Here is a 23,254-nt window from a genome sequence, read left to right as displayed (position 1 = left end):
TCATTTATATTATATTTAAAAGTTCCTCTCGAAACCTTTTTTTTTTTACAAGGACGAAAGGGCGATTTTATCCCAAAAAGCAAAATGTACAAGTTCTCAATTTTTCATATTCGACTTGAAGGTACTACATTTTATATCTACACTAGAATACAACTGTTTCATTATTTTCGATCGAAAACATTTTTAACTTAAGCTTTATATTATATTCTATTAAGTAAAGAAAGGTTTGATCTTATAAATAATATATGTTTCTAAAAAAACAAAAAAAGGGTATCTTTTTTCTTCCCAAAAGTTATGTACATTAAAATTAAAAATGTGGTCTATCCTTATTAATATCATCTGTTCATTTCAAACTGTTTTCTAGGATTTTTCTATCTCTCAATATATTCTATTAATATCTCTTAAATATACAGAACATATAAACATTAATTAGAACCGTCGAAGTGTAACAAAATAAAAAATATATGTTTTATTGAAAAAATTTTGTTAAAGATATAGGTAAGAAAACGATAAATAAGAAAAAGTTTTTGTGCTGTACATCTTGCGAGTAACTCTTATTATTTACAAAAAAAAAAAAAAAAAAAAAAAAACAAAAAAAAATTATCCTTCTAAGTACTATTAAGTCAATGTATGCAATAAAATTACTTGGGGGGAGGCTCGAGATATTTTTAATTTATTTAAAATATTACGAATAGAATCTTTCATTATGATCTTGTCGCGATTTGGAACAATGCGCACGTCGTTCGGTAAATTCGGCCAATCTAATTGACGATATTGCAGAACTAGCCGGAGCCTATAGACAAAAACATTTTCAGTGTGTTATTAAGATGAATGTTTTTTTATCATAAGATCCTTTATTACCTTAAACCAAGGTGATGTTAAAGTAGCTTCGGCGGTAGCTCTTTCTTCGCCATGTAAGCATAATAATCTTCCAAGAAGATCTTTTGCATCGTTAGATATGGCTTCAAAATATTCATTGGGAAAACAGAAATCGCATTTTAATATATTAGCAGTGGTTTCTTCTACAGAATCATCTAGAAATGGCGATACACCGCTAAAACGTAAAATGTAACAAGTAAGTCTATTTTGTCGATAATAATTGCAATTGATAAGCATCAAATCGATATAAAAAGCATTGTGATTTAATCGAGAATATCAATTGATATGTCACCTTAAAAGTACATAAATGAAAACACCTGCAGCCCACATATCCGTACAAGTTCCCGTAGGTTTACCAAGTACCAATTCTGGTGCTGCGAATTCCAAATCAGCAGGCGGTACGACTTCGTCGACTGGGCCTCTTACTGCTTCGCCAAGATCTATTAATTTAACTATACCGCTATCTTGATCTACCAGTACGTTTTCAGGTTTTAAATCTAAATGAGCTATGTTACGTCTATGTAACCATTGAAGGGCTGACAATAACTGACTCGCATACTTGATGGCCATTCCTTCCGTATAATCAGATTTTTTACTAAGGTAAACGAAGAGCGTTGGACCTCGAACTCTAGTAAAATCGAAAAGCCAAATATAACAGGTGTGTTAAACATTTCAAGGAATTACATTTCTAGGTATAACTTACAATTCTAGTACAATCGTGTCAATTCCTGGACGTGGAGCATTTTCAAATAGGGCAAAGGCTCTAATGATGTTACCATGATGACTAGACGCTAACAAATCATACTCGGCTCGAGTTAGGGAACGTGGTTGCTTGTGTCGTGGGGTTTGTTTCAGTGCCACTTCTTGACCCGTTCCCTTATCTCTAGCACGTCTTACAGTTGCAAATCTACCCTTTCCTAATTCATCTAGTTCTAAATATCTTCCAATAAATTGTTCGGTTTCCCAATTTAAGTTATCTTCGAAACCAGTCAACGTTACTTCCGCGGAAGATGAAGTAATGTTTCCATTTTTTCCAACAACACGGAAACTATAAGATGCACCAGGTGGTAATTCCAAAGTCATCGGTGGATGTTTTACGTCCGTTGCCATCAGAACCCAAGTTTGAGAAGGTGCTGTTCTACCTTCTATACTATATGAATCAACACTCGAATATTCCCAATCTATTTCGATTTTTGTCGAACCAACGATTCGTGCCCACGTACTACCACTTACGCCTAAAAACAATTGTTTGAAAATCATCGTTTATTCTGTCACGTTATATTTTATATAATAATCGTTAAAAGTTAGAATAATTTTCGGTACATACCTGTGATGAAAAGGGAAATCTCCGTCCAACAAGAACCAGTGTCATGTTCAACGTAACACCGGTATATTCCCGAATCCGAATGACGACATCTTACAATTTCTAAATACAGAAAAGTAGCGGTCTGTTCAAATCGATATCGATCGCCTTCTTTAATAATTCGATTATCTTTCTCATCTTCTTTCTTCCATGTAACGGTTGCTGCTTCGACATTAATAATTTCTACCGAAAGTCTAACGTCCTCGCCAGCGGTTGCCTTTATCAGACCTGTACTTGCTAGGAGCGTAGGTGCTCCTTTTTTTTCTAAAGATCTTTCTAGTGGCTGTACGATATCCTTATTAGAATCTACTTTGCTCGGACGAAAGGACCACGCTCTACTTATAGACAAATTTGGAACAAGGCTAGCTGGTATCCAAAGTTCTTCTTTCTCATTATGATGTGAAACCACTAATCCAGGGCCATCCAAACGAGAAACGACGAGTTCGTCACCAGCACGTAGTTTTCCCCAATCGGCTGCCAATCTTACTCGGGCACCCGGAACGACCTAAATAATAACATCGTTTAATCACTGTTTTCTCATTTCGTTCTTTTATAGATTGTACATTGTTATAAATTTTAGTGAAATTTCTCATGCAAACAAATTACCGATACAGTAGCGCATTCAATGCTTTATCATGCTCACCAAAAGTTATAGAAGTATAAAAGTAGTTATCTGGATGATGCAGTGGTAGCAGATAGTACAGTAGTAGTTAGTAGCAATAGAATAATAATAGCAGTAGTAACGACAGTTGCAGCGACCAGTGATGACGAAGAGAATGTGATGATTGTGGTCGTAACGATTTTAATAACGGTAATAGTAGCTGTAGCTGATGCCGTAGAAACTGGCATAGCAATAACAGTAGTGGAGAGAAAGATAGATAGAAAGAGAAAGAGAGAGAGAGAGAGAGAGAGAGAGAGAGAGAGAGAGAGAGAGAGAGAGAGAAAGAGAGAAACGGTAATAGTGTAATAAATTATGGTGGTGGTGGTAGTAGTAGCAGTAGTAATTATAATAGTTGTAATATATAGTAACAGCAGTAGCAAAAATAATGGTAGTAGATCCGATGGTTTTGTATAGTAATACAGTAGTATATAATTATTATTTTGTTGTTAATAGTCTGAACATTTATGGCAAATAACACTAATAATAACGAGCCTAGGGTACTGTAATACTATCAAAACCGTCGCTTTATATCCTATATTTTCACTTTAGGTAGGCTAGCGTGTTAGTTGTTGGAGAATAATCTTCTTTTGCTTCTCGATCTCACGGTGTTACACTCTTAACCGATCGAAAGTTATAACGTGCGTGCACTTAGCAAAAGACAACAACACAACAACTAATAGTGACCCGATCGTACGCTTTTTCTGATAATGTCTCGCTCGGTCTATTTCTCTAACAATAAAAGATCGAGGATTTGTGGATGCGACGACAGAAGGTAATGCAGTACATAGCAGTTAGCGACAGACATCAAGAAGGAGAAGAGCCCCTTTGCTGCAATCAAGAATACTAATTATAGAATGCGAATTATCCAGCTAGCATTATCAATATGAAAATCGATAAATCGTTAAGAAATATCTCACCGGTATCGAATTAGTACGAACTGGGGATCGTGCGCGCAGAGTATTCCTGAATCCATCGAGGAAGTTAAGCCTACTCTTTGTCGGACTTGGAGTTCGTGGTAATTCGCAATCTAAACCACCGTATTGAGTCCTTTGAATCGGTCGAGTTATCTTCTGCTGAGGAATACTCTTTTCTTTGTTCATCGTTCCAGGGGATGCTGTCGAAAACGTCGGGGCTACTGATATGGTCTCTCGAACCACAGGCTCCGTTGTTGGAACTCGGCTATATGTCAGCAAATTATAAATGAAAACAAAACACAGTACTACGCGTCAAGGTTCGTCTTAACTAGCATTATACTTTTTTAGATACTAGCAGGTCAATTGTCATTGCATCACTTGGATCATCATTGCATCTGACTTGATCGATCAGGAAGTAAGTTTGTCAAAAACATCAAATATAAGTCGAACGAGTCTTGACATGAATTTGGTGCGATATCAACAGGAAGAAGGAACAAAAATAAATCATTCGTTAACAATAATAAGAAATAATAATATCGAATGAAATAAAATTTCTAATTGGTCTCGTTTTACATTCAAACAATAAATCTGTGTGTATGTGTGTATTTGTGCGCGTGTTTGTGAACTTAAACAATTAGCATCAATGGAAATAATAGAAATGGAAACTTAAACGTTCTTCGAGAAAAGAAAGAGCGTTTAACACTTCCTTTTCAAGGAATACAATAAAATCTCAACGACCATATCGAAAGGTGTAATCGTACAACGATATTGAATTCTTCCGTGGGCAATCAAAGGGGAAACAAATAATAGGATTGTTTCATGAAGATACAAAAGTTGTGGAACATAGAAAGGAGAAAAAGAAACGACAGTCGTAAAGAACAGAGTCCGACATTGTCTCTCGCAGTACTGTGTTCACTGAAAATCATAATAAAACAAGCCGTTAGTCGCATGCACGGGTACATTAGGTAGGCGTGAGAAAGAAGGACGCATTGTAATCACAGTCTTCGTATTTTACAGTTTATTCTAAACAATATTTACGTTTCGCGAGTTGATTATAGCCCTGCTTTTTTGATGCTTTTCGAGAATTAATACGTACTATGTACAGTGTACTCGTCACCAAATACCTCATAGTGGCATTTATAAACGTTATTAAAATTATTATAAATATATTGTACATTCTCGATAATTATATCATTAAGTAGCGTGGCACACACCCCAGGCGTGGAATTGTACATCGTATGCCGTACGCGATGTACGCATTTTCGTATACGTAAGTATACAATACTTACATACGTAAACGCACGCGCGCGGGCATTTTCACGCACGCACATCCCCAGACACCACCCACACACGCGCGTACGCACGCACTATGTATATGCACATTGGAACGGATTAACGCTCGTTTACAGGCCTTGGAAGCGAGAGGTGGCTGTGGAAGAGTAATACAACGATCCATAGAGCTTGAGAGAAGAAAGGGAAAGGGGACAAAAGACCAAAATGTGAACCATTTAGAATTGGAGAAGTACTTTGACATTCGGCGTAACCGATTCTAATTTATCTAGAAGTCTAACTTCGTTTTTGAATTTTACTCGACTCAAAGTATAAGTTCTTCCTTTACGGTATTCTTAAAATATGTCTCCTTTCGATCTCGACACGTTCGTTTTTCATATTTTTCATATTTTTCACTTTTTTCTTCTTTTTCTTGTGCTTTCTTTTAGATGAAGTTTCATTAGGATAAGTTATTACGTTAATACAAAGTCGAATTTCACTTTATAATTCGTCGACAGCGTATAGATACATAGATCGTTTTTCGGTCGAAGGTATGTATGTATGTATGTAATACGTAAAGTAAAGGTTTTGCATAGTTATTCGTGCTGCTACGGGAATGACGGAAATTTGGAAAATACAAGTATTGAAAAGGAGTAACGAAGTATATCTCTATTTCGAGTGATGACGGAATAAATAATGACAATACATATCGTTATAAGAAGAAGAATAACGATGATAATAACGATGACGATTCCGATGAGTGACGATGATATGTGTTAACAGGAACAACAACGATAACAACAACAACAACAACAAGAATGGCAACAACGAAGAAAAGATCCTTGAATAATCGAAGGAACGTCGATCATGTGCTAGGGGTAGTGACTAAAGAATCCAAGGGAAAAGGACTAAGGTGATGATTTAGGTGACGACTACGGTTATCTAGCTTACAGCGCTTGTATCTCTTTTTTTATATAAAATATACAAAAATATGTCGGAACGAATATTCACAGGTCGAGTGTTAAGAGAGTCAGTGTAATTCAGTGTTAAATAGAGACGCTTACAGTGGATCTTTGGTAAGTTCCTTTTGGTAGGCAATCGGTGACTGTATCGCCTTGAGAAAGTCACGTTGTGTTTGTAGGATATCAGTAATCGTATCTACCCATTCCTGTCTGCGAGGTCCATTTTCTTCTACTACGCTGCAATAAAATCCTAGACCGGGCTTTCGAGGATCCGTAGATCGAATCATAAATTTGTCCGGATCGTCGTACGAATCCTCGAGACTCATTTTGTTTACCTGCACGAAAACATACCGGCGAATACATACATTTCTCTTTCTTTTTCTTTTTTTTTTTTTTTACGATGTTTATAGACGATGTTTATACGCGATCAAATTTTAATACTTGGATCGAGCATGAACTCAAATCAATTTATTTCCATAAAATCTATTCGAACGAATCGAACTTCAAATTCTTTTAGTTTCGTAGCGTTTTCACATTACCAATCCGACTTATACAAAGTTTATAGTAACGATAATTCGTACTCTCTTGCGATAAATCGCATACATGTTGTTATAAAAAATATGAAAAAATTACCTGTATATGAGCTTTATATATGTAGGCTGGGTTGGTGAATTGAGTCTTCTTACCAACAGCTTCGCTGAAGATAATATTTTGCTCGAAAAGAAAAACGTGCCACTCTTTTCCTCTCGTTGGCATGCTCGATATTTCTGACACTAACAAAGGCCCGTGTAACAGAAGTTTACCCTGTGCTGTTATTTTACCCTTCAAACGAAAAGAATAAAAGAGGACGTAAAATACTAAAACTCTCTAACATACAATATGTCGTTCAAGAATATATTATAAGCATGAATTGTAAATGTTACGTAAACACTTAAAAAAAAAAAATGCTAACAAGTGATTAACCTACCATTCGAAATTGATTTTATATTTTTAACTTACATCAAAACCTTGCAATCTCCCCACGTCCATCATGTCATTAGCCGCTTTTGGTATAACTCGCATAACATGAACCGCTGCTCTAAGTCCTTCGATTTCTGATAATCTCTGAGTACGCTCGGTCAAACGCAATGCCTCACGAAGGAGCAGTTGATACTTTGTAATCCTTTGCACGGGTTTTATCAACAAATCGCAAAGCTGCAGACGATGTCCAAGTTTCTGCCTCAATTCCTATAGTATATCGAAATATAATTATATCTCATGACCAGAAAGAATTTAGATACATTAACACGTAACAAAATGCATTAATGACGTGTTTGTTACATTGAAAAAAAGATGGCACAAATAATTGTAATTACCTCGAAGTAAGTATATATATATTCCGACACGATGTATTCAGAAACGGGTTTATTTTGACAATAAACGACGTACATATGTAACTTCCTCTCATATCTTTTAAAGAGAGGACCGAGTTCTTCCGGGCATTTTATGCAGTTCTCCAAAGCTTTCAAAAAAAAGCTGAGAATACAAGAGATTATTATGTTAGCATGTTGGCTCGCAAGTCGTAAAATTTTCACTTGTTGATATACGCAAAGAAAAAAAAAAATAAGATAAAGGAGAGAAAACGAAATGGGTCGCGCCAGCAATCGTATACTCACTCTCTGTGCCATTCGTAGATGGCTTCTATGTTACCAAATACCATTTTGTCTTTCCCCGCTCGAAGATCCTCAGGAAGTGGAATGTCGCTCTCTGGATCTCGCATTAACATCATGTATCCTTCGACAATTTGTTTGAGATCGTTGACATAATCTCTTTCTGTATCGACCAATTCGCGAATGACAAATTGCCTTTTGGTCAAAGCCGCAGTTTCGGGATCGGATTCTTCAGAAACAAGCGATGGACTTGTAGCACGAGCATAATTATTCTCGCCATCGCTCGAGCCTCTACCGCCTGCTGTTGTTCTTTCCGTTCGCATCAGACTATGCCTCTCTTGATTCTCGGTGTGTTGTTCCTATGATCAAAAGTTTCATCAAGAAATAATAAAACAAAATGAAATAAAACAACGCACGAAACTTACCATCCTTTCCTTTACGATCTGCTCGATTTCTGCTAAATCCGCCGTTGTGGCTCCGTCGAGTATTTTGCTGGAACACTCGGATGCCTAAAAGGATAAGAAAAATAAGAATACGCAATATGGAAATAACGGAGCTAGTATACTCACTCTTTTTCCAGGTAATTCGTCGGGTATCGTTGAACCAGGGGGTCCATTACCGGCAGCGACTAAAATGGGCTCGGTAATCGGTTTCATCGGTGGCGGTAATTCCAAGTCATCTTCACCATCCTCGGTGCCATTTTGTTCGTGAAAGACGTTACCTTCACCGTCGTCGTAAGTCGCAGATATCGTTTCGGAAGTTCCAACGTGTTCTTCCTCTTCTTCCTCTTCCTCCTCTTCCTCTCTTTCAACCTCCTCGGCTCCCGTTAAAGGCTCAAACTCGGAGACAATCCTCACGTTTCCAGCAGAAACAGTAACGGCACGTTTTTGTTCAACAGCTCCTGATGGCAGCTTGAAACGTTTGTCCGAGCTGCTCTTCTTTAAGGATCCAATGTTTTTGCCGCTTGGCGTTACCGCTGCCACCGTTGTCGTATTTTTCACCGCTGCCGTCGTCGTCGGCGTTGTCGTTATCGTCGTTCCCGTTGTAGTAGCAGTAATAGAAGAAATAGCAGTCGTCGTTGTCGTCGTCGTCGTCGCTGTCGTCACCGTTGTTAAAGACGTCGATGCTAGCGGAATGCCACTGTTAACGGTGGCGGCAGCAGCCGTTGACGCAGCCGACGACGACGTTGAGACGACCTTATCGACCTTGCCTTGGCTGAGTTTACGCAGCGGAGGTGGTAACCACTTTCTCCTGCGACACACCAACGAACTCTTCGTATTACCCAGCACGTTAACGAAATTTCGCGACGATATCCAAGTTTCACGACGATATCATTTACTTTCCTAAAGAGTTACGCATCGGAAGGCATAATTCGAGAACGCGACGAATGATAGGAAGAGAAACGCAACGTACTGGCAGCGAACGCGTTTCTCCTACCACATCATCTTCATTTTATTGCTATTAATAAACGCGGACACAGTTGTGCCTGCCGTGTCGCCAGTGAAAACAATGAGAGCGGGGATAGGCGTTAAAGAGAATCGCCACTATGTCCAATGCTGTTTGACTCGGCACTCACTATGCACGTTGGCCAATTGCTAATAACCAAGCGTGCGCTTTCTATTAGTAATTAGGTTAAGTGCTTTCGACTCGTTATGATTTTATATTACCGTATCAGACTTACAGAGTCTATGAGAGTTATGCATCTTATTTACATATAAATGTACTGTCGTAAACAAATATCGGTCTATAACATATTCTTTAATATTTTATAAACTCATGCTTATTACTTTAAATGTCTATTATATATAAAATAAACGTACACGTTGATGTGTGCAAAATTTATAGGTTAAATTTCGAACATTCCGATGCAAAGTAAATTCAATTATTTTTACGAAAGAAATAATGTACGTTAATATTGTTATGATTAATCGTCTTAACATTTCATTGGCATATCCTTTATAACATTATCACGTTGTCTCCATTATTTCTGCGCATATAACAATTTAATCTTGGTATTATTAAAGACTAATAACTTATATGAACCCACAAAGAAACATAACCTTTTCGCATGTCACTATACGTAAAAGATATCGATGAATTTAATCATTCGACACATTTGCACGCGACCGTATATTCCTACGAATATTATGTTTGAAAGAATTCGTTATTAATCAGAAACGCACTATAAACGCGTTATAAAGCTACTCACCCGCTAAAACCGCGTCTTTTATTTCCAGGTGAACTGGTACTAGCTGAGCTGCCATCGCTTCCTATAATTTCTGAAAGCAATAAGAAGACAAAGATCGTTATAATCATTTGCGATAACGATAGCGATAACAGTAATGCTACAGATATCAATCGGACTCCTTTATACACGATTTTACTATAACGTACGTTCTATCTTATTTAGACATAAAGTAATTTTGTCTTATTTGAGAAAATTCGATTTCTATCGATCCTTTAGTTTCATTGATATCATTACGTAACTCCTTTGCAAAGCGAGTACAAATAAAATCGATCGACTTTGGATTTTAGATCATTGTATCATCGCTAGACTTATAAACGATTATTATCTCTACTATCCAAACGGGGATAATAAAATGGGTGAATCGAAAGTGGTAAGCGTAACCGCCTCATATATCGAGGTATACTTCTATGATATCGGGCCGACGTTGCTCTCTTATTTTTAGATGCAGCACACAGGCTTAAGAGAAAGCTTGCGTGACTCTTTCATTCTATCTGCCTTCTCAACTTCTCAAGGAAAAAGTTTGTCATGTCTTCGAAGCATCCTCATCGTACTTTGCCCTCGCTTATTTTTCTTCGATCCATCTCCTTCTCCTTCCTCATTGTCGGTCCGCATCGTCCATCGCCCCTCTGCTAGTTTGACAGTTTGAGACACGAAAAAAAAATAAAAGCAACGGATACTTTCTTTTCTGATCATGAATTGCCATAGGTCGTGTCGAATGATCGACGGCCAGTTTGACCGTGACGCTGGCCCCGGGCTGCCAAGTGGTCAAGGACATTCGTGTTCCGTGCGTCGTATTGATCGAGCGCTCGGGTCTCCTAGTATACGTACAAGTACGGATCTCGTCATCTGCCTCTTTCAACTATTATCAAGCGTGGCCTATTCTCTTGTTCTCTCCTACCCGTCGAACGTTAACTCGATTGTGTCATTACCAAGGCAATTATCGAAAAGCAACTCCTGAAAAAACTTACCCAATTCTTCGCTCGACGGTGTTAAAGTCGAAGCTGGGGATGATGCCGCTGTACCGACTACCACAACGAGTTGTTGTTGACCGATCACCGATTGATTAAGTTGCTGCTGTTGAAGCAATGTTTGTTGTTGACTGGGTGGCTTTCTCGATGGTGAGGTCTTACAGGAATTACTTGGTGGTTGTTTCAAAGCGCTCGTAGGTACAAGACCTTCTGCTGGTGGATCTGTTTGTCCCGGTACGAGTGGTAAACGTACCAATGTCCATTCACCAGTACCAACGATTCCACTGGCATTTCCATTACCGCTACCATTTTCTAAGACTTCCACTTGCTGGCCCTTTGTCACCGTCAGCTCTCTAGATCCTGGTGCTGCTAGATGATCCGCAACGACCCAAGTCATTTCGGCTACACCAGTCTAAGAATGAAAATCGAAAAAATAGCAATTTGTCTTTCTAATTTATTTTCTCGTATTTTTCTATTCATGGTTCACTCCACAGAAAGAAAGAACGAAGTATTTTAACGTGGGAAAGTAAGCAAACGAACGCATCAGGGTACCGGATTTTATGAGTGGAAAGAGAGAGAGAGTACACGCCATACGCAGATACAAACTTGGAACCGACATCATCGAGAAATCGTCTTTGAATTTACGGACCGTTGGAGCGTCTAATGTGCTACGTTCGCTGAAATAGGTTCGATCGGTCCGTGTAATCGTTTAGACGATATTTACGAGAAGAGTGCTTCATTTTTAGAGTACAAGGAGTCATTTATTCGAAACAGGAAAACTTCTTAGAGTAGATTCAGATTATGTGTACGCGTCCATAAAAAAGTTCGCTGCAATTAGGAGGATAAAAGAACAATGTAAGAACGGTATATAATTTTAGTTAGGAAGCTAATATTTATGATTTATCGAAATATCAATATTCCGTTTCAGTTTCGTATTTTTAAGAAAAGAAAAACGAACACGTTTTATCTGGACTGTCCTCAGCCCGACTCTCTCTCTCTCTCTCTCTCTCTTCTTTTTTTTCTTTCTTAATTTCTCACTCTCTCTCTCTCTCTCTTTCTCTCTTTCGTATTCGCGCATTCCATGACGAAAATAGAATATTCCACGCGCCAAAATCCGTATTAGTTCGAACCCATACGGATATGTACGAGAAGTCCAAAGGACCGAGTACAGGTAAACATTCATACGATTGACAAAAATGTCTAATTTAATAGAACAAAATATATTTAGGTAAAGTCATGCTCGCCAAAAACTCTTAGTTTCCAAGTCTCAGGATCAAACGATTATAATTTCTAATGTCTAATACGTCAGATGGCATACGAATAAATGCCGTAAATACCATAATTTGTACCGTTAGCGAGCGATCCCATGAGAGAGTTTTCTTTATCGTTCTTTTCGCGGTCGACGAGCGATTATATGTTGCGGTTATTACATTTAACCTACGTCTATATTAGGAAATGATTCGCGCAAGCACAACGTGGCACTCAAGGGCAATAGTTCGCAAGAATTGGTTGCAAAAAACTGCTCGCGAATTGGCACATAAAAAGCTAATAATGCAAGCTAACATCAATGATCTTTAGCGAGGTTGTTGAGTAAAAGAGTGACGACGGTGAAAAATAAACTTAACTATCGGAGTTGTGTTCGTTTAAAAGAAAACAAATTATGGCGTATTAGATGACTAGCGATAAATTCGGGAAGGTCCAATAGTGAAAACATCGATTACAGTTGGATGCGCTTAACCGTGCGCTCACGCGCACGATCGAGATGTCACAGACGGGATGGCGAGTAAAAGGACAAAGGACAAAAAGAAGAAAAAAAAAGGGAAAAAATAACGAAAGAAAGGGAGAAAAAAGAAAGAGAGAGGGAGGGTGGAAGGGAGAATATAAAAAAAGTGAGAGAGAGAAAGAGAGAGAGAGAGAGAGAGAGAATACCTGAGACAGAGAGGGTTGGCGGCGCAAAAGCCGAGCTTGAAAAGAGCCCGGGGTGTCGATGGTGTGCTGCCTGGCGAGGGTCGCGTGAGGTGGTGTAACCGAGGTCTGTCTGAACCATGGTAAAGAGATCTTTCTGCGTGCCTTTTGGGCGATCGTTGCCGGTTTTCCGGCTGGTGACGTCATAATGATATTTCCTTACGACTTACTGTCTTTCATACGCAATGATTCGTACACGAAATTCGATAAAGGGTTCGTAAAGAGAGAAATAGAACGACGAAGGAAGGATACATCGGCGCAAACAGCCGACAGCCATTTTCGAGTGGGTCTTTTTTCTCTTTGCTTTTTTTTGACGCGCGAGATACGTTTCACCGTTAAAAAGAAAACGCGTGTGACGAGAAAAGACAAGACGAGACAAGCCGAGAAAAGACGTGACGTGTGACAAGAGACGAGAGACAAGAGAAAAACAGGGAGAACAGTATATGTAAGGTAGGTCAGGACGGGACGAGACGCGACGCTCCAAACGAGTCTGTCCGGGCCGACAGTCGCGCCCGTACTAATCGCACCCTTCCTAGAATCGAGTATCAACGCCGTGAGCGCCTCTCCAAATGCCTCGGTAGGTGGAATGGGCTTATCGAGAGGAAGAAGGGAGGGATGTTCGATAACGCCTTTCATCGATGTTTTCTCCTCGGGGAAATTCTCAGTGCGCAGTCACCAACTAACCGGGGCAGCTGATTTTAACGTCTCGTCCTCGACTGCAGGATGTCGTACGATTTAGTAAATTAAATCCTACTGCATTGCGTACAAAACCCTTGAAAATCAATTTCAGAAGGAAGATTGCCGACAATCATTTCTTTTTCTTTTTCGTTTCAAAATGTATATTATTTTTTAGTCAAAAAATACGTTTATTTTTTTAAATATATTTTTTTTCGCTATATCATTTATTAAGAGACGCACACATCGTTTTACGTGATGCGATTAAACTATTATATAAACGATCGTTTCACGAGCTAAAATAACATCTTCTACTTGTCACAGGATGTAAGGAACAAATGTACGCTAAAACGATCAATTTCCGCTTTCTACGACATAAAATACGATAGTTACCTTGTCTGAATCCGTTGTATTTGTCGAACCAAACGAAGCCAATGAGTTCCTGTCCAAATTTTCCACACTGTCGTTCAAAGATGCACATTCCTCCAAATCTCTACTCGATCGCTGGCTTGAACTCTTCTTGGCAGGACTCTTCGGCATGCTCAAGCTGAAGTACGTTTCTTGTATTACTTCGCGCAATCTCTTGACCCACAATTGCTTCGCCTCCATGGAATTCGCTCTTAAAACCACACGGGTGTCGCCGGTTGGTGCTCTTCCAGTCCATACGGCAAACTTACATTCGTCTCCTTCGATGTGCTCGGTGACACCCAATTCAGAAGTCATTAAACGACTTTTGTAAATATATTTTACCTGATAAATCATAAAAAAAAAACATATGGCTAACATAAAATTTATGTTACAGACTATCTACAATTATAAATTGTATTTTGTCAAATATACAAACCTTTCCAGCTGAATCTTTCACTTCTTTACTAAACAATAAGTATAATTCGAAAAGAAATATATGACGATCTCTGCCTTTTCTGATCAGCTGCTTTGGATCCCATACCGTAAATGAATCTTGTAATACTACATCTCCAAGAGTATCTATCCTGACATCACAACCCTCTAATAGGCTTAAATGTAAGGCATCGTTTGCTTTTTTAGGCACATTCAACATCACTTCCAACCCATCTTTAATTTCACCTTGTCCTTCTTGACAGCAAGCCTGTATTCAAAAATATTAATATTATAAAGCATTTGTATTTACGAGAGAATCGGTCAAAATTGTCTTCCAATTATATTTACGTACTTGAAGATCCTTAAGCAAAAGCTGATACTTCGTGATCCTTTGCACTGGTTTTATGAGGTATGCAGCAATTGGGTGTTCAACTTTTTGTTTCCTCTGTAATTCTTCAAACCATGTACCTCCATGCGTAACTAATAATTGATTACTTTCTGGTTTATTCTTACAATAAGTCACATACATATCGAATTTCGGAGCCTACAAACAACAACGTATTATTTTATAAACGGTCACGAAAATAATTTATTAGATTATTCCACAATTTTATTAAATAACATGTTATTTACCCAAGTTACGAAACAGTGTCCAACGTCTTCGGGCATAGTTTCATATTTTTCCAACTCACGAAGGAATATATTGCTATGAAATTGATGTATCTCTTCCATATTAGAAAAGATTATAGATTCTCGACCTTGCAATCCTGTTGGTACGTTTCCCTTTCCATTACGCGTTTCTTCCAAGAAACAGCGAATACAAGTTTCCAAATCTTTAACATATGTACGTTCGGTTTGCAACAATTCGGCCATAATGAACCTGAATTAAAATAAAGAAAATATATTTACAAAAATATACACAAATCTCGTCTTTTCTCAATTTTGTAAAGTTAATATGAAACATACTCTTTTCGCCTAGCTGATCTTCGCTTTTCTTCGTTCAATTCTTTTAAATCTTTTCCCTTAATTTTCTCTTCCAATAAAGGATCGGAATTACGGTCTATAGCTAAATCTTTATGGCCATCGTCGGATTGTATACCCAAATCATCTTCAATTTGTGTCTTGTAGCAATTCATTCGCATGCTAAAATCTTTATAACGTTGATCCACCTCTGCCACTGATTGTTTAATAACAGCAGCATGAGCATGTCCTTTTTCAACTAAATTGTCTGCTAGCTGAATCAGCAATTTTACTCTTTCCCTAGTTTCCTATAACGTAAACAATAATTATGACAAATCAAGTGTATATTTATATATTATGTTATTATTATTATATTTAACGATGAAACGAAATAAAGATTATTAATGTATGAACATTAGCTTTTTCTTTTTAAAAATATTTTACCTTTGCTGCACCTTTAAATTCGTTATGTTCTTGTAACAATTGCTCGTTTTCTATACGATTTTTTCCGACGTTTGTGTGCGTTGCAAGATACAATTCACCAGTCTCCCTTATCCATTCAATGGCTTGTTTTGCACTACGCTCAAAAAGAACATATTGATGACATTGATCTAAGCGTTTCTTTCGTTGAGTCCAATATTCGAGTACTTTATTTTCTTTACTTAACAATTCTTCTAAGATATCTATGAACATGATAATAGAAAAATAAAAATGTGTTAAAGGAGAATTACAATTGAACTTATCCCAATTTAAGACACTAACTTTTTACTTTGTTCTCTGACCCAACACTATTTGCTTGATAATTGTAAAACTGTAGACTGCGATTAGTATACTTTAAGAATGTCTCGGCAGTTCTTCGCACCAAAGTACACGCTTTCAAAAATGCTTCTTTTTGTTCCTGATGTTTAGCCACAAGAGTAGGTACTTGGCCGCCTTTCTCCCCACCGGAACACCAGTCTTCGTCCCTTTTATATTCACGCTCTAAACTATCGAGAACCGATCGAACTTGTTCCGCTGTTTTATAAAAATTTATACTCGCGGTTACTAATTTATGCCTCTCTTCTGCACAAGTTACCAATTGTTGCCATCTTTTAGTGACATCTTCAGCTACTTCTCGGATACTCTTCGGATCATAATGGTTTGCGCTTACTAATGCATCAGCTCTATGTTTTACCTACGAAGACACGATTATAACATAACAAATATTTATAATTGATATAAAAAGATAAAGCACAATTCGTAATTACCTGTACAGCAGAGGTATGCGTTTTCTCTATGGCGACTTGAAACTGCTCGTGTTCTAATCGCAGTTGTTCGGCGTCCTGTAAATTTTCGGGAACCCTTAAAGAAGCTAAAAGCATAGCTTCTCCATTCCTAATCCAGTTAGCTACATGCGTGGCATCTGTTTGTAATTGTACCAACTGCGCGGCCTGTTCAAGTCGAACTCTTCGCATTTCTGCAAGGTCTTCTGCATCCATTTCTCTTTCGTTTAAAAATTCGAGAAGCACTTGAACTCTTGCCGTAGCGCTATGCTGACCATCTGCCATGATACAAACTCCGGCTTGTTCTAGAACCTATGATCGTAACAAAATAGAATATCATAAAAAAGATTTTTTATAAAGTAGTCTATATGGATCATTTTTTAAAATAATATCAATAGAATTTTTTTACCTGTGCAAGTTCTTGACCTTGTTGTAACACTTGAAACGTAGTATTTTGCATATGAGCAACACCGTCATTGTGTACACGCAATAGCTGTTCAGGTGAACCTTCGCGAGGAGATCCCTGTAAGTCTTGTGCCCACATTTCGAGTTGACCACTGGCTTCTAACGCATCTCTCTCGAAAACGCGCAATCGTAAACACAATTCTAACCTTAACTTTCTTGTCGCCCATAATTCTTCCAATTCTTGCCGTAAGCCAGCCAATCTATCAAGAGCACTCTCTACAGCAGATATCTGAAATATTTTCGCATTCGCGAGATGAAATAAAATACGTAATGCGATTTAAAAAAACTCTGACATTTTGAACAGTTTTCAAGTTTGAAATACATTAATTGATTAATACATACAGAGCCTGTAGTATCGGGTGCATCCGTAGATTCTCGAAGTTCTTGAAGCAATGCTTCACCTTGCGCAATGGTTGAAGCGCAAGCTTCAAGACACGACGCTCTATGCTGTGCACATTGATCAAGTAATCTTTCCGCTGTTTCCAAATTTTCTGCAACTTCCTCTTGCTGCAACTCTTGTCGTAATTCATCGACCCAACCGCTTAGCTATAACGCGTGCAGAAAAAATTTACATTAATCATTTGGCAAGTAATATCACTCGACGATCATAACACACATATATACCTCTTTTTCATGAGTGTAAAACACTACTGCCAGATCTAATCTGCGACGCCGTTGTTCGACTCTCGCGGCAAATCTACTAACATGAGATTCCAATTCTTGTGCTACCGCGTATATTTCATCGGCAGCACACTCTCCTGTATGAGCTAATTCCTCTGCTGCAGTAAGCAATTTTGTTGCATTCGTATAAGTATTCTGTAAAAACGTGTATATAAATAATGACATGACGTAAATACTGTTCCAGATTAACGCAGATTTTATCTATGTAAAATAGCGTATTACCTGTGCAACATTCTCAAAGTGTTCGTGACTTTTTTGATATACTCTTGCTTTTTGAAGATTTCGTCCTACACCTGTATTTTTACGAATAAAAACTTCTCCGTGATTAGTTAGCCAATCAAGAACTTGTTTTACATCTTCTTGAAATAATCTGTAAATTGAAAGAAACGAAATAAATGGAATCATTTTAATACCACATAACAAATAAATTACGCGATATTCTTTAACAAAAATTAAGAAAATTGTAAGTACCTCAAAGCAAGACGTTGATGTAATTTAACTTTGCGTGCGTGCCAACGAGCTTCCAATGTTCTATGATGACCTAAAATTTGATGAATAACTGCTAACACATGGGATGCACCCTCACTGTAATCTGCAGCTGGATTTCCACTCATACCACCATGACTTTCTGCATTATGTCCATCTTGGCTCTATGCATAAAAACGAGACACAAATTTCGTATATAATATGTAAAATTAATTAAAGCCAAAAAATATATTAATATGTATGCCATGTAATAATTACACTTGTCATTACATAAGCAAATACTTGCAGATATAAATTAATGTAAAATAAATACAAGATTTATATATAAAGATAAATGTTATTTATCCTTGATATTTTCATATAAAAAATAATTATAACAGATAAAATAGTAAGTAATATACAAATAGATATTAATACGTATTTAATTAATTTCTAAGTTATGGTTGAGACTTTAAGACTGACAGTTAAAGTATTTGCTTACATTACATGCTTGCAGTCATAATGAAGTTACATAGTCTCTTTATCAATTGCATGCACAAGCAATTATAGGAAACTAATTGTAGAAAATGAAGAAGAATCTGTTATGAATTATGCACGAATATATGGACGAAAATGTACAATTTTTTAATGCAATAAAGAGAATTAAATTAATGAAATTATATATTTTCCCAAACACTAAGTGACATACATGTTTGCGGATGGTGTGGTCTATTCCCTGTGGTTGGTTACAGACTTGCACAAGATGATCCAGTTGATAAAGAAGCTTCTTACTGGTACTATGCACCTAAACAACAGTATTTTACGAATTCATTCCAAAATTAGGCGCCTTTCACCGATTAAACGAAATTCAACTTTGTTTCATGATAAAAGCTTCCATCCTAACAAGTCCATAATAACAAGTGTTTAGTCCAACCTATGTTAATTATTGCATAAGATTTAGACAAGGCTGTTGCTTTTAACCGCACCCAAATACCAAGCAAGAATATTCACCGACTAGAAGTAATGAAAAAAATTGTTTCGTACATAATTAGTGTAAAATGTATCCAAACGATGGACTGTACTTCTGCTATGACATACTTGCAGCATGGAGCCTAGTCCACTCAAAAGAGCCTGATATGCATTGTAAACCTGTCGAATATTAGATTTGTATACAAAATTTTTATTTTATGATTTTAATGTTTACTCATTATTTTATAACGATACCATTAATAAGATATTATCTTTTTTATTCAGTAACGTCGCAAATACACTATTAATTATACGTCCGTTTAAGTGAAATGTCATTTAATTTTCCTAGTGTTTATCTCTATTTCATATTTATTTATTACTCCTAACACTCCTTTAATAATTGTATTAATTTGTGGAAGGAAACTTTCTAGTAAAGCAAAAATAAAATTTAAAATACCAGTAGATATTATAAGTCAAATATTTTACCTCTGTATATGCTTGACACATTGCTTCATAAAGAGTTTGATGCTGTCTTATGTGAGATTCGAGAACAGGAATTTCATTAGGCAGATTGCTAGCATCACAAGCTTGACTCCAACCAACAACACTATCGACATATTGCTCTGCTTTGTGATGAAACACTACACTTAGGCCAAGAACAGCAGTACGTTCATCGAGACCAGCCGCAAATTCCTTCCAAGCTCTATCCAATCGACTCGCAACGGCTCGTACATGACCCGCTGCATAATGTTGCGTCTCTAATAATCTCGCAGCCATTGTAAGGGTTTTATTGATATTCACATAAACATTCATTGAACTCATGGTAAAATGTTTATGTTCCTCTTGCAAATTCTTTGCAAGTTGATAAGAACGTCCGATCTCCACATAATTAGCAAGAAATCCTTCTCTATTATGACAAATCCAGTCAAACATTTTTTCACAATCTTGCTCAAACAAGCGTAACTGAAAGCATTGATCTAATTTCATTTTTTTGATGTGCCACAATTGCAAGAGATGCTGTTGGGCTGCATGAACAGAGTCTAAATGCTGTATAACTAATGTCGCTAATGCCTGACCGTCTGAATCTGTTCCGCCCGCAGCACCGCTTTCGATACTTCCTCCCTCCCCACCTGGCGTTGACATGCCTAAACAAGGCAAATATTTGTTAACTTAATATAATCATAAAAAGCAGTATATTAAAGTGTAAAATGCATATTACTGTCGAATTTTTGGAGTAAACGTTGAGCAACAACTTCGATTTCTTCTACAGGAATTTTCAAAATTTTCTTTTTCATCTCATTGTGGAGGTCAATACCATGTTTAGCACCTCCAACGTCATCAGCAAAATCATTACGACTAAGGTCTTCTTGTAAATCGTCCAACCTATCTAAAAGATCAGCAGCTTGCCAAGTGAAGTCTTCTACAGCTAATCTTGTTTGGATCCATTGAGCATGATCATACTCTAATGAACCATCCAAATCAGATGTCAGTTGAGAAGGATCTATAACTTTTGTTAGAGCTTCTAAACTAATTGTATTGATCTGAAATTAGTAAAAAAATTAATTTAAAGAATTTTTTATATCACAAAAAAAAAAACTGGTTTATTTATAACTTTAGTTTGATTTAAACAGCTTAAGTGCAAAAAATAAGTGCATATAAAAATTTACACAGAATTGGATATTTACTTTGTACATGTTTCGAAATGTGTTCTTTGTGCACTTAATGTTTGTAACAAAACATGCAGCATTACACTGTCTACATCAGTACATGTAATGCTCAAATTAAGAATAAATATATCAAAGATAAAATTCAAAAAATTTAATACAAATGATAGAAAATTTTTTATTTACCTCAAAGTTATACTTTTTCTGTTTAGCCAATGATGTCCTTTGTTTCTGCCAAAAATTCTCTGGCTTTATGATGAATGCAACATAGACCGATTGATGAAAGTATTCATGTAATACCTTAAATGGTAATAAAAAAAAAACAAAAAAAGAAATTAGTTTATTAAGAACTTTCGCATTTATGCAATGTAGAATATTCTTATGTGTATGTATAAAAAAAATATTTTAAAGTATTTGTATAAAAAAAAATATATTAATCAAATAAATATAAAATGTTTACTAAAAAATTTACTATTATCTTAATATCTATTATCTTATTATAACAATAGAAAAAACTGTGTGTTATTATATTTTAATTAAATTTTATACAAAATATACTTGATTGAGTAAAAATAAATAAAAATATTATTTCTCTAAAGAGAATGCTACTGTTTTAATATTACATATCTTTTTGCAAATATATTTTTTAACTGTTTACAAAACTTCTAAGCGTAAATTAAAATTTAAATGTCATAACAAAACCTTTAAAATTGTTTTCACAGAATCCCAAGTAGCACCACGCATATCCACTATCACAGTAAATCCTAGATCTCTGGTTTCATCATCAGGAATGGCTAAAAGATATTGCAACAAACGACGGTAATCTTCTGGTTTTGCACGTTCTCTTCTAGGAGTAGTTGGGAAAACAATAACTGGACCTCCTCTACGATCTCGTCCACCTGGTAGTATAGCCAAACGTTCTTGAAGCAAGGGTAGGACATCTGCTGCCCTTGTGCCATCCATTGTGTTAAGTGTGTATATAGTTTGCTTATGATCTATATAAAAACATACATTGAACGCAATAAAACACTTCATAAACTAAAAACATAAAGCAAACATATAATGATATATGTTATGACTACAAATCATGATAATAAATAATTTTTGTTATAATGACAATGTTGAATTTCAAAATTTTTAGTAAACTCATATTTTCCGAAGTTAATGCATTAATACGATGCGATGATTATAAATGAAAATATTATAGGCTGTATATTAGATGTAGAAATCTAACACCTAAAATCTAAGGGACATCGGTCACTTTTTAAGAAAAATAAATGTTCGTAATAGATGTAATCTAAAGAAGCATTTGGAACGTTAAATCGTAGAAAAGCTATGCATAAAGAAAGCTCATACACGTGTCTTATATCGTGCTTTTGAAAACACAGATACAACAATAAACAGTGTCTAACATAAAGATGAATTAACCTATAGTTGAAGAATAAGAAATTGAAAATTCAATCTAAATTAATTACATCTAAGTTCACTTTCAAGATAAATTTCTTGGATCGTCAAACGAATTCTACAGAGCAGCGGCCATATCGCGTTAGACTTGCTACGTATTATACAGCTTTGTGTGTATGAGAGAAAGAGAGGGAGAGAGAGAGAGAGAGAGAGAGAGAGAGAGGGGAGAGAGAGAACAAGTGCGCGCGCGCGCGCACGCTTTTGTATGTGTACATGTCTCTTTCTTTTTCTCTCTTTCAATGACCGTTGCACCGATTTGCGACAATACCGTTGTTTGTTAAGCACGTTAACCGTCATCACTGTGTGTGACGATCACATAGGTTAGATGTTATAACGAAAGAATACTTACTTACCTATCTAATTCTCAGTCAGAGATTCGCAGGATAAAATTTTCTTTCCTTCTTCGGTGAAGTACCTGCATTCCATCGAAGAAAGATCTTATGGCTTCTACACATATTTATGGCGAATCATTAGCTTTCATACGGAATCATATTTATTTGACCACATCGATAATGCACCAACGCTCAACCGTGCCATCTTTAATTTATATTATCAAGCTTGGTTCTTAATCCTATTTTATTTCATACGATAATCCACGCGATTTCTAAATTACACTCAGTTCGCTCTTCTGTATTGACGCCTCGCAGGCGGCAGCACGATCTTTAAATTTTTACAGAATACAAAATCCATGAATATCGAAGACAAATTTAGGCAATAAACCGATACAGCAAATACGCACTCTTATTCTTCCACTGTATTTCGGTCACAGCTTAACCCAGTAATGACACTCGCGTAAGGCGTCTTTAATGTCGCGATATTGAAAATTTGTGACCTTGAAAAGGTCCACCATATTCCTTGAAATATACATATTATAGGATATATATTAGTGGTCGCATGCGCATACGCTTGTAACTGCTGCGTTGTTGTGTAT

The 23,254-nt window shown here is 36.7% G+C and overlaps 1 protein-coding gene across 10 annotated transcripts; it reads right to left on the bottom strand.

Moving 5' to 3' along the window:
* Positions 1 to 581: 581 nt before the first annotated feature.
* Positions 582 to 23,254, bottom strand: LOC122631862 (triple functional domain protein). Of its 10 annotated transcripts, none has more exons than XM_043818023.1 (35): positions 22,677 to 23,236; positions 21,562 to 21,854; positions 21,046 to 21,159; positions 20,415 to 20,736; positions 19,682 to 20,340; positions 19,271 to 19,375; positions 18,936 to 19,031; positions 18,233 to 18,411; positions 17,984 to 18,131; positions 17,705 to 17,896; positions 17,423 to 17,626; positions 17,025 to 17,309; positions 16,601 to 16,927; positions 16,116 to 16,527; positions 15,798 to 16,036; positions 15,360 to 15,661; positions 15,027 to 15,273; positions 14,746 to 14,937; positions 14,398 to 14,661; positions 13,947 to 14,303; positions 10,914 to 11,325; positions 9,907 to 9,976; positions 8,267 to 8,948; positions 8,123 to 8,206; positions 7,704 to 8,056; positions 7,404 to 7,563; positions 7,048 to 7,275; positions 6,682 to 6,870; positions 6,151 to 6,383; positions 3,821 to 4,082; positions 2,207 to 2,747; positions 1,583 to 2,114; positions 1,172 to 1,507; positions 862 to 1,054; positions 582 to 793 (listed from the first exon to the last, which is right to left on the bottom strand). In XM_043818023.1, the coding sequence occupies exons 2-35, from the start codon at positions 21,820 to 21,822 to the stop codon at positions 686 to 688; spliced, it is 9,288 nt and encodes a 3,095-aa protein (XP_043673958.1). In that variant the 5' UTR covers positions 21,823 to 21,854; positions 22,677 to 23,236; the 3' UTR covers positions 582 to 685. The 10 variants fall into 10 exon arrangements, 8 of the variants coding, with proteins under 8 accessions (XP_043673958.1, XP_043673960.1, XP_043673959.1 ...); XM_043818025.1 differs by having other exon boundaries at positions 19,682 to 20,325; XM_043818024.1 differs by lacking the exon at positions 22,677 to 23,236 and adding an exon at positions 22,335 to 22,418.

This window comes from Vespula pensylvanica, chromosome 9, assembly GCF_014466175.1.
Source record: "Vespula pensylvanica isolate Volc-1 chromosome 9, ASM1446617v1, whole genome shotgun sequence".
Lineage (NCBI taxonomy): Eukaryota > Metazoa > Arthropoda > Insecta > Hymenoptera > Vespidae > Vespula > Vespula pensylvanica.
This window is presented reverse-complemented; position numbering and strand designations above follow the sequence as displayed.

What these genes read in the sequence shown, in the direction of transcription:
- LOC122631862 (XM_043818023.1), bottom strand. Translation starts at nt 21,822, where the DNA reads ATGGATGGCACAAGGGCAGCAGATGTCCTACCCTTGCTTCAAGAACGT. An exon ending in CGCATACCTCTGCTGTACAG is followed by an intron (nt 16,528 to 16,600) that starts GTAATTACGAAT and finishes GTGTCTTCGTAG; the next exon opens with GTAAAACATAGAGCTGATGC. An exon ending in GACACGATTGTACTAGAATT is followed by an intron (nt 1,508 to 1,582) that starts GTAAGTTATACC and finishes CGATTTTACTAG; the next exon opens with AGTTCGAGGTCCAACGCTCT.